Raw genomic sequence first — 13470 nt, 5'->3', positions numbered from 1 at the left:
CCTTGAGTCAAAGTGTCCCTCCTTCTCGCGGCGTCCGGTAGGGAGCCCCCGGAGTCTGAGGCGGCGCGGTCGCCGGAGCCCCTGGGCTATTCGGGCCTGGCTTAGGGCGGCGCGGGGCGGGAGGCGGGAGGCGGAAGGCACGCGGCACTCGCATGGGGGTATGCAAATAGCCGGCCGGGACCGTCCGCAGCCTCCCCCGCGCGCCGGGATAAAATGACGGGGCGGGGCACGGCCGCCGCAGAAGCCGCTGCCTCCGGGAGCCGACGGTGCGCTTCTCTACAGCGACTCTCGGCAGCCCGCGCCGTCCGCGGAGGCAGCGCGCGCACAGCCCTGAACCCGCGCCACGCAGCCCGAGTCCCGCCCGGCTTGGCCTGCGCTCCGTCAGCTCCGGGTAAGGACCGGCAGCAAATCGGGGACACGGGGCTGGGGGTGGGGGGCGCGCTGGGGCCGCAAGGGAGGCAACTTGCATCTTCTTGCGGGCCGGTTTCTCCGTGCGTCCAGAGGAGCCTGCCTTGTCTACATTTTCTGAATGGGAACGCGGGAGCCGGTCGCTCACCAGACCCAGCGCCTCAGCTGCTCTCTACCTGAGACCAGGCAGGTGGCATTTCCCCAGGTTCTGAGAAGGGACAGTTTGTCCCCAGGCCATCAGCAGTCCAGACCAAAAGAAACTGCATTTGGTATGCACAGGATGAGGAGGCACTTAGATTGTTTTGGATTAGAGTGAAAAAAAAAAAAAAAGAGTTCCATATTAAGAGGAGAGCCCTGGTGGCGCAGCGGTTAAAGCGCTCGACTTCAACCTAAAAGTGGGGGGTTGGAACCCACCAGCCGCTCCGTGAGAGAAAGATGTGGCAGTCTGCTTCTGTAAAGATTTACAGTTTTAGAAACCTTATGGGACATTGCTATTCTGTCCTATAGGGTCGCTATAAGTCTGAATTGACTCCACGGCAGTGGGTTTGTAGTAAGAGATTATTATGCTTCTTTTTTTTTTTTTACCCTAGCCATCCAGAGACACTCTGGGGAGGCAATGGGAGGGAGAGAAGCATAGAGGCTGAGGAGAGAAAGGTGTGGGTGTGTACACGTTTGAATGAGCAGAACTAATAGACTTTACAGGCCAGAGATGCCGGACAGAAAATGCTTGCCAAGTCCAGCTACTTACCCAGCTCTGCACAGTGGATGTACCTAGTGCTGTGGAAAAAAGACTTTAGTAGACTTTTTTTTTCTTTCCCTTATTTAAACAGAGATGAGTCCTTCTGAAGTCTATTTTTTAAAGCTAGCACCAATCTCAGTGTTGGTGAACTAAAGTCTGAAGTTTGCTCTGCAGCTATTGTGCAAATCCCTCCCTTGTCTCATTCCTTCCTTCACTCCTGTCCACCATCACAGAAGATGCAATATGGGAGAAAAAGTGTTGTTCAAGAAGGTTTCCAAGTCCATCTTATTATTCCCTATTTTATGATATCAGGTATAGAGTTTTCACTGGAATGGGGAGAACAAAAGGATCAGGAATCCTGCTTCTCTTCCCCTCCTTCTTTCTTCCTTAAAACCAGTCAGAACCACCCTAAGGATGGAGGACCTTAGTGAGTCTTCAGAATTGAGATAAACACCTTGCAGATAGGCAAATAGGTACCCTGGAGCTGTAGAACCTGAACTGGAAGGTCACAGGGGCAAAGAATGGGAAAGTGACAGATCCAAGATAGGATTAATTCCCGAGGGAAGGGAGTGGTGAAGTGGAACTGTTTTACACAACTCTCTTCAGGTTTCTGTTTGTGTATGTTTGTGTTGGTTCTGGTCAGTCACTGGATAAAAGAAGACTGGAAGCATGTCCGAGTTCTGGCTAATTTCTGCCCCTGGAGATAAGGAAAACTTACAAGCTCTGGAGAGGATGAACACTGTAACTTCCAAGTCCAACCTGTCTTACAATACCAGATTTGCTATTCCTGACTTCAAGGTAAAATTTGTGGGAGGAGGAAGGAGGTGGTGGGTGGGAGGAGCGGGTGTTGTCTGGGAAACCAAGGAGAAAATATCAGGGCAAAGGCAGGAAGGCTGAGGGACTGGCCTGGAGTTGAGGATGCATACGGGGAGCTGATGGTCTGGATAGGACGTTACAACATAGCTCAAAATTAATTGTGGTTCCAGTGCACTTGGAGCCACCGTGAAGAATGAACAGGCGAGAAGACTGTGGGTAGCAGTGTCTAATGCTTCAAAAAGTGGGGAGAACTTTTTTGTTTAAATTTTATTGTTGTGAAAGTTTACAATTCAAGTTAGTCTCTCATACAAAAAATTTATACATACATTGTTATATGACCCTAATTGCTCTCCCTATACTGTGACAGCACACTCCTCCTTTCCACCCCTGCTCTCCTGTGTCCTTTCAACCAGCTCCTGACCTTCTCTGCCTTCTCATCTCACCTCCGGCCAGGAGCTGCCCATTTAGTCTCATGTAGCTACTTGAGCTAAGAAGCACACTCTTCACGTATGTCCCATAGTCCAGTCTAATCTTTGTCTGAAGAGTTGGCCTCGGGAATGGTTTTAGTTTTGGGCTAACAGAGAGTCCAGGGGCCATGCTTTCCAGGTTCCTCCAGTCTCAGACTGTCAAGTCTGGTCTTCTTACTAGAATTTGAGTTCTGCACCGCACTTTTCTTCTGCTCCATCAGGGACTCTCTGTTGTGTTTGGGGAGAGCATTTTATACACTTGTGTCTTCCCGTGCAGTCCTCAGGTTCTTCCCCGTTTGTCTTTAACATCTAAGAAGACCAACAATATAGTTAAGCTGTGCAGGCTTGGAAGGCTTCAGCCTTGAGTGTCCTCATGACCCACGAGGCGAGGGAGGCAACCTGGGATCCTTCTGGGTTTGCAGAGGGGAAAGAAGGGAATTTAGTAATAGCTAGGTGGGTGGCAGAAAGAGGTTTGAGTAATGTTGGCAAGTCTGAGGGCTCTTGTAGTGGAGAACAAAGATAAAATAAAACTAGCTTTACAGAGGAGCAAAATTTGTACGATCTTCAAAAAGAGTGGCAACACTGGGCTCTGAACCCTTGTCTTGCTACATTAAAGCCTGTCACTGTCCAGGGACTATAGACATAAGGAAGGCTAGTGAATTCAGCATCCTTTTATCATTTACTATGTGTGACAGACTATGCTAGAGTCTGGAGAATACAAAGATTTAAAAAAAAAGACCTGACTCTCGTGAAAAGTTGTTTAAAACCCAGTCAAGTTGCTTGAAAAGAAGAAACTTCACTTATTAGAGACATCCAAAACAAAAACAAACAAAAAAAAAAAACCATTGCTGTCAACTCGATTCCGACTCAGCCACCCTATAGGACAGAGTAGAACTGCCCCATAGGGTTTCCGAAGAGCTGCTGGTGGATTCAAACTGCCAGCCTTTGGGTTAGCAGCTGACGTGTTAACCACTGCGCCACCAGGGTTCCTGGAGACAATACAGGCCTGGTAATTTCCTAATGATATATTTTTTTTCTTCAAAATTTCATTCTGTTGTTGAGAATATATACAGCAAAACATACATTCCTGGAGTTGTACAACCATTCTCACCCTGCTTGTCTGAGTTGTTCCTCCCTCATTAACATAAACTCACTGCCGTCTAAAGTCCCTTTCTAATCTTTCCAGTTGCTGTTGTCAGTTTGATGCCATGTAAATAGTTCTTAAAAGAGCATAATGCTCAAAGGTTTTACTAGCTAGGCTAAACTACTGTTGGGTTTTAAGATGACTTCAGGGGACATTTTTGGTTTACGATTTAAAGATTATCTCAGGAGGGCAATAGTTTCAGAGTCCTTAGAGTTTTGAATAGTTTCCATCTAAGGTTTAAAGATTAGCTCAGGGCAATAGTTGAAGGGGTTCATCCACCCTCCATGACTCCAGAAAGTCTAGAGTCCATGAGAATTTGTCCTAATGATATTTTAATGCCTGGGTGGTGGTGGGTCGCACGATAGCAAACTTTTTCCTTCTGATTCTGTGAATAGACTTTTATATATGATTTTTGACATTGTAATAATTTCCACATCAAGGAACAGACCATTATAAGTAATTTGAAAATAAGAGGACCTCGATAATGATGAAGTGGAAGGAAAAACTGTCCCCCCACCCCCCACCAAGATCATTGTCAATACAGCAAAGAAGACCAGAGGAAGGGGTTGGTGGGAGAATCTGGAAGAAGAAATGCTTCTAGTAACGATAACTTCTTAAACTTTTTTCTGGTGTAGCTCTTCCTCAGCTGTGAGGATTAATCTCATGATAGCTGACCACCATTCAAAGAGGGAAATGAGCTGAGGTCAGACCATGACATAATAGTCACTCCTTCCTATGGCAAACGTATGACAGTTTCTCCTGTTGGCAAAAGAATGCTTCAACATCCACCAAGTTTTTCCCAGTTTCCAGTTTGGCCATTGACCAAGGGCAACTGACTCCAGATGGAAGTTACAGAATTCCCTGCACTCTGGTTGAAATGGCAAAGCACACTTAACCTGCCATAAAGTGTGTGTGCTTATAACTTTTTTCTGATCTTTCTAGGTGGGGACCTTGGATTCCCTTGTTGGTCTCTCTGATGAGTTGGGGAAACTCGATATCTTTGCTGAAAGGTAAAATATTTCTTATTTACTACATGCAAGTGAAAATTTGGCATTGTTGTCAGAGGACACAGTGTTCTTGCTTTGGCTGAGCCCATACTTGTCTAAACTCAGTCCTAGAAGTCAACTGAAAGAGGCTGGGGACGTCTGCTTGAGGATGCCAGTTCAACAGGGGCAGTTGATGGATAGGGGGAGTTTTGTTTGCTGGAGGCAGCTTTTTTGTGTGTGTGCTTTAGGTGAAAGTTTATAGCTCAAGTTAATTTCTCATACAAAAATTTACACACATATTATTATATGACCCTAGTTGCAATCCCTATAATATGACAGCACACTCCCCCTTTCCACTTTCCTGTGTCCATTCAACCAGCTCCTATCCCTTTCTGCCTTCTCATCCTGCCTCTGGACAGGATCTGCCCGTTTAGTCTCGTGTATCTGTTTGAACTAAGAAGCACACTCTTCACGAGTATTATTTTATGTTTCATAGTCCACTCTAATCTTTGTCTGAAGAGTTGGCTTTGGGAATGGTTTTAGTTCTGGGTTAACAGAGAGTCTGGGGGCCATGTCTTCTGGGGCTCCTCTAGTCTCAGTCTGTCTTTTTACTAGAATTTGAGTTCTGCAGCCCACTTTTCTCCTGCTGCATCAGGGACTCTCTGTTGTGTTCCCTGTCAGGGTGGTCATTGGTGGTAGCCAGGCACCATCTAGTTCTTCTGGTCTGAGGCAGATGGAGTCTCTGGTTTATGTGGCCCTTTTGTCTCTTGGGCTAATATTTTCCTTGTGTCTTTGGTGTTCTTCATTCTCCTTTGCTCCAGGTGGGTTGGGACCAACTGATGCATCTTAGTTGGCCACTCGAAAGCTGTTAAGACCCCAGATGCCACTCACCAAAGTGGGATGCAGAACATTTTCTTAATAAACTTTGTTAAGCCAACTGACCTGGATGTCCCCTGAAACCATGGTCCCCAGACCCCTGCCCCTGCTACTCTGTCCCTCAACGTATTTGCTTGTTTTTGTATTCAGGAAACTTCCTAGCTTTGGTTTAGTCCAGTTGTGCTGACTTCCCCTGTAGTGTGTGCTGTCCTTCGTTTCACCTAAGATAATTCTTGTCTACTAATTAGTGAGTTCCCCTCTCCCTCCACACCCTCGTAGCCATCAAATAATGTTTTCTTCTGTGTTTAAACCTTTTCTTGAGTTCTTATAATACTGGTCTCATACAATATTTATCCTTTTGCAAATGACTAATTTCACTCAGCATAATGTGGTGGCAGCATTTTTTGGGGGACCTGCCTTCAAAATGAAGAGGTTCCTTGATAGAAGATGCTGAAAAACTTTAAAAAAAAATATCAGTGTAGTTTTTTCCCCCAAAACTTTTAAAGTTTTTCTTTTTAGTGACATACGCACATAGTAAAAAGTTCAAACAGTACAACAAGGCATACAGTGAAAATTAAGTTTTCCTCTCACCTGTTTTCCTTTCCTCTCTGCTTGCCCCCTAATTCCTTTCTTTTGAGGCAATGTTATTATGAGTTTTTAGATGAGCCTTCCAGAGATAGCCTATACAAACCAAACCAACAACCACACCAGTTGCCAGCCAGTCGATTCCAACTCATGGTGACCCCATGTGTTACAGAGTAAACTGAATATATTCTTAAAAATAGTTTTATACAAATGGTAGTATACTGTCTGCACCTTGCCTTTTTAATTTAATAAAGTTTCTTAGATTGTTTCATGCCAGTCCACGTCTGTGAAATGGGATAATATGACCATCTCTGCTTTCACCACTACCTGTCAGTTCGTTGTACTGTGGTGGCTTGTGTGTTGCTATGATGCTGGAAGCTACGCCCCTGGACAGGTGTCCGCAAATCTTCCAGACTAAGACAGACTAGCAAGAATGGCCTGGGAGTCTACTTCCTAAAATCAGCCAATGAAAACGCTATGGATCACAACAGGATATTATCTGATATAGTGCTGGAAGATGAGTCCCCTAGGTTGGAAGGCACTTAAAATACACAGTGGCCTCAATCAATGGACTCAGACATACCAACAATTGTGAAGATGGCACAGGACCCAACAATGTTTTGTTCTGTTGTACATGAGTTCGCCATGAGTCAGAGCTAACTCCATGACCACTAACAACAATTCTGCTTGCAGAGGAGAAGGAAAGGAAGTAAAATAATGTTAAACCAAGTATTATCAAATCTAGGACATGTCCTGTGAAAATTTAACATCTAAGAGAAGGTGCCAGCATCTTCAGCAGTTTGGCGTGAAGATGGAGATAGGCTTGACCCCCAAAACGTCTACTCCTTTCTTAGGCTACTCAGCACCTCAGAGGGGAGTCTGACAGATACTATCTAGGTTAGCCTGTTGCCCTGGGCTAGTGATTGTCTTGCATTTTCTCAGGCCATCCTGGCAAACCACAGCATGAGGCTGTTCAGTCAGGTGCAGTGATGTTGGCTTAAGATGAATTGTTCTGATGCCTCCTACCGAAATGACAGCTATTAAGCCTTTTATTTTTCTAGACTTGTCTTTGCAATCAGCTATTGTCTGCTCTAGGGCAAGTCCTCTAACCTCTTTCTTAGTTACCAGAATACCCCTCTAGCTTTGTCATTCTATGCTCCTGGGTTATTACTGTTTCCACTTTGGTTTCTTTTGTTTCAGTAAGCATTGATGTTTTGTTCCGCATGGTACTTATTTGTCCCACAAGTTGATTGCCATGGTACTGCAGCAATGTTTAAGAAATAATATGAAAACATGTGAGCAAGTAAGGTTATAGCTGTCACGAAACAGATAGGGGCTATATGAATTAAAGTGTTTTAAAAAACACGGGGGCAGGATGTTGGAAGAATGAAAATCACTGTGCATTGTTTTGTTTTTTCTTGTGGGTATATATTCTCAAGAGCCTTCCTCTCAGGGGCAAAGGAAAAATGCTGTGGTCTGAGCCCCTCAAAATTCTTATTTCTAGCATTTGTCGAGTCCAGGGGTCAATATCCTGTCGGAGCTTGGTGTAAATACTGGAGCTTGGTGTAAAATAGTAGAATATACGAGTAAAACATGGAGACCCTCTTCAGTTCTTTGCAGTGTTCTTCCTGATTCTTTAAAAAGTACTCAAGTGTTATTGGATAAATAAAGGCTAGCTGGGTATGTAACCCAGGCAGCATAAACCTGTCAGCACTGCTTCTGGCCAGGAGAACAGAGAAGGGACAAGCTTTTTCAAGGTGTATTGTTTCCATATCCTTTTATTATTTATTTACTCAGGGCGCTGGAGTATTTTTCCATGTGGCTGGGAGGCAGCTTTTGCTTACTGGGCCTTTATCTTTGATTTATTTCCCCCATGCTGCCTTTATTAACCTACTCCTTATTTACATTGTAATTTGTGAACATTTGAGAAACCAAACAATTTTTGCTTAAAAAAAAAAAAAAAGCCTCCCCCACTATTTTAAAGAAGTGTTTGAGTCCCTCACTGTATCTTAGCTTGTTTTGGAGTGCTGGTTGAGATATTACATTTCACTGGCACTTGGGCGTTCAGATATACCTTGTGGATTTCTGTGGTAATTGTTGACTGTCACTAGCCCCTGAGTGCATTATCTGTTTCATGGAATAGCTGGTGGCTTTTTCATTACCCACATGGTTCCAAGAAGTTGACAGACGGTTAGCTGATCAAACATGGCGTCTCTGAGTGTGGATGTCTGGTTAGAGATGCGAGTGAATCGGTTCCTCTAAGGGCATTCTAGAGAGAAAGGAAATGTAATTAAAAATATATATATATGCAAGTGCAGGAATATCAGGTTGAGATTATCTGCACGATACTTCATTCATTCATTGAACAAATGTCAGTTGAATGCCTAGTTATGCGATGCAGTGTTGTAGTTTTGTCAAAGCGACTTGGTGGTCCTTCTGGGTGCCTTCCTCAGCCCGCTGCCCTCTCACTCTCTGTGATGACTATTTCAAATCTTCTCCACCCTCCATTGTCCCTTTCACCCCCATTAACACCTCTCTCACCCTGCACAGCTCCCCCAGACTCTTCCTTGACCTCCTCCCACCCCCTACTCTTTTCAGATCTACTGATTTCCCTCTCACAGTACAGATATCACCTCTCCTTCTTAGCAGCTACCACAGGTGACTTTTACATTTGCTTATGGGAGTATTCGATTGCTGTCTGTTTTCCCCGCTAGACTGTAAGCCCCACAAGGCCACTCTTTTGCCCACAGTTAGATCCCAAGCACCTATAACATCATAGGCCCTAATTGACTGCATGAATGAATGAGTGGAAGGAAAAATTCGAGAACATTAGTGCTGGATAGGCCCTTAGAGATCTAACCCCCTTCATGTTCCAAATAAGGGAACAGGCCCAGAGAGAAGCTCCTAGAGAGAACTGAGTAGGTGGAGGGTGGGTAAGACCCTGGATCCACCCATTCGCCCATCAGTGTTTGTCTGGCTGCCTGTCTATCCATCTGCCTCTAACTGGATCCCATTTCCTTCAGCAGGATTTAGTGGCTGGGCTTTACATTATGCTTCAAGCTCAGGGGAGTCATTGGCAGAACTAACTAGAAAATGGCTTTTTTTCCTCTTCCCTTCTACCCTCCCAGTCTCATCATCTGTCATTGTGGCTTCTTATAACACTAAATAGTATTTTTAATACAATCACATTTAGAAAATCAAACAATATAAAAAGGTATAAAAGAAAATAGAAAAAATTCTACATTAACCCGCATCCCTCTCCCCACAGGTAACCATCAGGATTTTCTGTCTTTCCTTCCACGGTAAAAACAAAACACAAATAAGTACATTTCATAATCCAGCCCAAATGCTTACAAATCTTGAAAACCTTATTTTGAGATACCTACTAAGCACAGACAGATCTTTTGTTTGATATATCCCAAGCATCTAAGGCAGAGCCTGGCACATAGTTGGTGCAAAGATCCTATTGATAATTCATTTGGGGTTACACTGAAATTAGGGACAATTAACAACCTTATACTGCCCTGGGTGGCACAAACAGTGAAACTCTCAACTACTTGCTGTTCGAAGCCACCCAGAAGAAAGGCCTGACAATCTGTTTCGGAAAGGTCACAGCCTGGAAAACCTTATGGAATATAGTTCTATTCAGCAACGCGTGGGGTCGCCATGAGTTGGAATTGACTGGATGACAACTGAAAAAAAAAATCCTTATAATTTTTAGTGTTTCCATAAACATGGTTCATTTTTCATTGACTTGACTCTTTTTCCTTATTCCTCTTATAGAATTCTAACATTTTATTCAATAAAGATCCTGCACAATATGTTATTGAATTTTTTCCTAAGTGTTTTCTATTTTGTTGCCATTATAAATGAGATCTTTTCTTCATTGCATTTTTTAATATGATTACTGTTCATAAATAGGAAAGCTACTGATTTTCATCTATTAATTTTGTGACACACTAATTTATTGAATTTCCTTATTTTTTTCTAATGGTTTTTCAGGTGATTTTCTTAGGTTTTCTAGACACATGGTCATATTACCTGCAAATAATAGTTTCATCTCATTTGCTTGCATTTCTTTTTCTTGTTTAATTGCATAGGCTAATATTCCACACAAATGTTTGTTAGTTATGGCAGTGGACATCTTAGTGTTCTTCCAGCTTTAATTTGAATATTTCTAGTGTCTCACCGTCAAATATCATTTTGACCATTTGGAAATATACATTATCATGGGGCAGTTCTGCTCTGTCCTATAGGGTCACTATGAGTCAGAATCAACTTGATAGCAATAGGTTTGGTTTGGTTTGGTTTGGTTTAAGGAAGTGTCTGTCTTTTTCTGTTTTATCTGGAATGAGTATTGAATTTTTTAACTTCCTTTTGTGCATGTAATGAGATGGTCTTTTTTTTTGTGACCCTAATGTGGTGTATTTATTAATAGATACTGTAATTATTGAATCATCCTTTCATCCCAATCAGAATGTTGAAGTCTATTTGCTAATTATTTATCTAAGATTTTCTATTAGTATTTATAAAGTCAGGAAAGGTGTGCATCAGGGTTTTATCCTTTCACCATACCTATTTAATCTGTATGCTGAGCAAATAATCCGAGAAGCTGGACTGTATGAAGAAGAACGTGGCATCAGGATTGGAGAAGACTCATTAATGACCTGCATTATGCAGATAATACCACCTTGCTTGCTGAAAGTGAAGAGGACTTGAAGCACTTATTGATGGAGATCAAAGACCACAGCCTTCAGTATGGATTACACCTCAACATAAAGAAAACAAAAATCCTCACAACTGGAACAATAAGCAACATCATAATAAACAGAGAAAAGATTGAAGTTGTCAAGGATTTCATTTTACTTGGATCCACAATCAACACCCATGGAAGCAGCAGTCAGGAAATGAAATAACATATTGCATTGGGCAAATCTGCAAAAGACCTCTTTAAAGTGTTAAAAGGCAAAGATGTCACCTTGAAGACTAAGGTGCACCTGACCCAAGCCATGGTGTTTTCAGTTGCCTCATATGCATGCAAAAGCTGGACAATGAATAAAGAAGACCAAAGAATTAATGCTTTTTAATAGTGGTGTTGGTGAAGAATATTGAATATACCATGGACTACCAAACCGACAACGAATCTGTCTTGAAGGAAGTACAGCCAGAATGTTCTTAGAGGCAAGGATGACAAGACTATGTCTCACATACTTTGGACATGTTATCAGGAGGGATCAATCCCTGAAGAAGGACATCATGCTTGGTAAAGTAGAGAGTCAGTGAAGAAGAGGAAGACCCTTAATAAGATGGATTACACAGTGGCTGCAGCAGTGGGCTCAAGCATAACAGCGATTATGAGGATGACACAGGATCAGGCAGTGTTTCCTTCTGTTGTACATGGGGTGGCTATGAATCGGAACTGACTCGATGACACCTAACAACATCAGTATTTATGAGTAAGATGATAATACTAACTTCCGAAAACCAAAAGAGACTTGTTGCTGTCGAGTCTATTCCAACTCATAGTGACCCTATAGGACAGAGTAGAATTGCCCCATAGGGTTTCCAAGGAGCGGCTGGTGGATTCGAACTGTCAACCTTTTGGTTAGCAGCTGAACTCATAACCACTGCGCCACCAGGGCTCCAGAACTCTAGACAGTGCTTCTCAAAATTGGACATGAAAGTGAATTATCTGGGTGGGGGTCTTGATAAGATGCAGATTCTGATTCACTGGGTCTGTCCTGCAGCCTGAGATTCTGCATTAATCATAAGCTCCCCAGTGGTGCTGATGCTGCTGGTCTGCAGACCACACTTGGCATAACGAGGCTGAGCATTTGAAAGCAGTGGCTCTCAAACTCAAGTGTGCTTCAGAATCACCTGGTGGGTTTGTTAAAACAGATTACTGGAATCTACCCTCAGAACTTCTGATTCATCATATCTGGGGTGGGGCCTGAGACTCTGCAGTTCTAACAAGCTCCCAGGTGATGTTGCTGCTGCTGCTCCTGCATCATGCTTTGTGAACTGCTTCTTCAAATGGTAACGGCTTTGTGAACTGCTTCTTCAAATGGTAATGGAATGATCTGCTTCTTGTAGGCTTAAAATGTGTCTTTATGAAGGTCTGGGTCTGGTACATTTTTATTAGTTCTTTGATAATATCCACACATTTTTCCAGTGTTATTGGTCTGCTGGTTTTCTCTTTGGGGGAGGAGGGATATTGATTTTGATAAACTGAATTTCCCTAGAAAATAGTCCATTTCATGAACTTTTCCAAGCTGTTTGCATAGTGTCTACCAACATATATTCTTGTGAGTTTTATAATTGTCTCTGTATCTGCTCATTTCTCTTTTTCTTATGTGTGTTATCTTTGATTAGGCTACTCAGTGGGTTTATCTGTTTCACTGTTTAAGAGAAGCGTGCTTTTTTTTTTTTTTTTTTTTAAATCATGCTTTAGGTGAAAGTTTACAGAGCAAATTAGTTTCTCATTCAACAATTTCTATACAAATTGTTTTGTGGCATTGGTTGCAGTTCCCATGATGTGTCCACACTCTCTCCTTCCACACCCGAATTCCCCATTTCCATCTGTCTGTTTTTCCTGTCCCTTCCTGCCTTCTCATTTTTGCTTTTGGGAAGCTGTTGCCCTTTTGGTCTTGTATACATGATTGAACTAAGAAGCACTTTCTTCATGTGCGTGTTATTGTTTTATAGACCTGTCTAATCTTTGGTTGAAGGGTGAACTTTGGTAGTGGCTTCAGTTCTGAGTTAAAAGGGTGCCTGGAGGCCATAGTCTTGGGGGTTCTTCCAGTTTCTGTCAGGCCAGTAAGTCTGGTCTTTTTCCGTGAATTTGGATTTTGTTTTACATGTTCCTCGCACTCTGTCTGGGACTCTCTGTTAGGATCTCTGTCAGAGCGTTTGGTGCTGGTATCCGAGCACCGTTTCGTTCTTCTGGGCTCAGGCGAGTGGAGGCTGCAGTATTTGTTTTTGTTTGTTTGTTTTTCTAATATATATATTTTTTATTTTTCCCCATACAAAAATTTGTACGTACACTGTTATGTGACTCTAATTTCTCTGCACATACTGTGACAGCACACTCTTTCTTTCCACCCCTGATTCCCTGTGTCCATTCCACCAGCTCCTAACCCTCTCTGCCTTCCCATCTCACCTCTGGACAGAAGCTGCCTGTTTAGTCTCATGTATCTACCTGAGCTAAGAAGCACACTCTTCACGAGTATCATTTTATGTCCATAGTCCAGTCCAATCCCTGTCTGAAGAGTTAGCTTCAGAAATTGTTTTAGTTCTGGGCTGATAGAGAATCGGGGGGGGTGGGGGCATGCTTTCCAGGGTTCCTCCAGTCTCAGTCAGACCATTAAGTCTGGTCTTTTTACTAGGGTTTGAGTTCTGCACCCCACCTTTCTCCTGCTCCATCAGGGACTCTCTGTTGTGTTCCCTGTC

The 13470-nt window shown here is 43.0% G+C and overlaps 1 protein-coding gene across 1 annotated transcript in view; it reads left to right on the top strand.

Annotated features, from left to right (window-relative positions):
• The first annotated feature begins 361 nt into the window (after positions 1 to 361).
• ATP6V1C2 (ATPase H+ transporting V1 subunit C2) overlaps positions 362 to 13470 on the top strand; it is an 80816-nt gene continuing 67707 nt past the window's right edge. Inside the window, exons 1-3 of the mRNA XM_004373060.2 lie at positions 362 to 391; positions 1791 to 1945; positions 4517 to 4584. Coding sequence (XP_004373117.1) covers positions 1817 to 1945; positions 4517 to 4584 — 197 coding nt within the window. The 5' untranslated portion in view covers positions 362 to 391; positions 1791 to 1816. The remainder of the gene's footprint in view (positions 392 to 1790; positions 1946 to 4516; positions 4585 to 13470) is intronic.

Source organism: Trichechus manatus, unplaced genomic scaffold (assembly GCF_000243295.1).
Source record: "Trichechus manatus latirostris isolate Lorelei unplaced genomic scaffold, TriManLat1.0 scaffold00023, whole genome shotgun sequence".
Taxonomy (NCBI): Eukaryota; Metazoa; Chordata; class Mammalia; order Sirenia; family Trichechidae; genus Trichechus; species Trichechus manatus.
The sequence above is the reverse complement of the archived record's forward strand: the minus strand, read 5'-3'. Positions and strand labels throughout refer to the sequence as shown.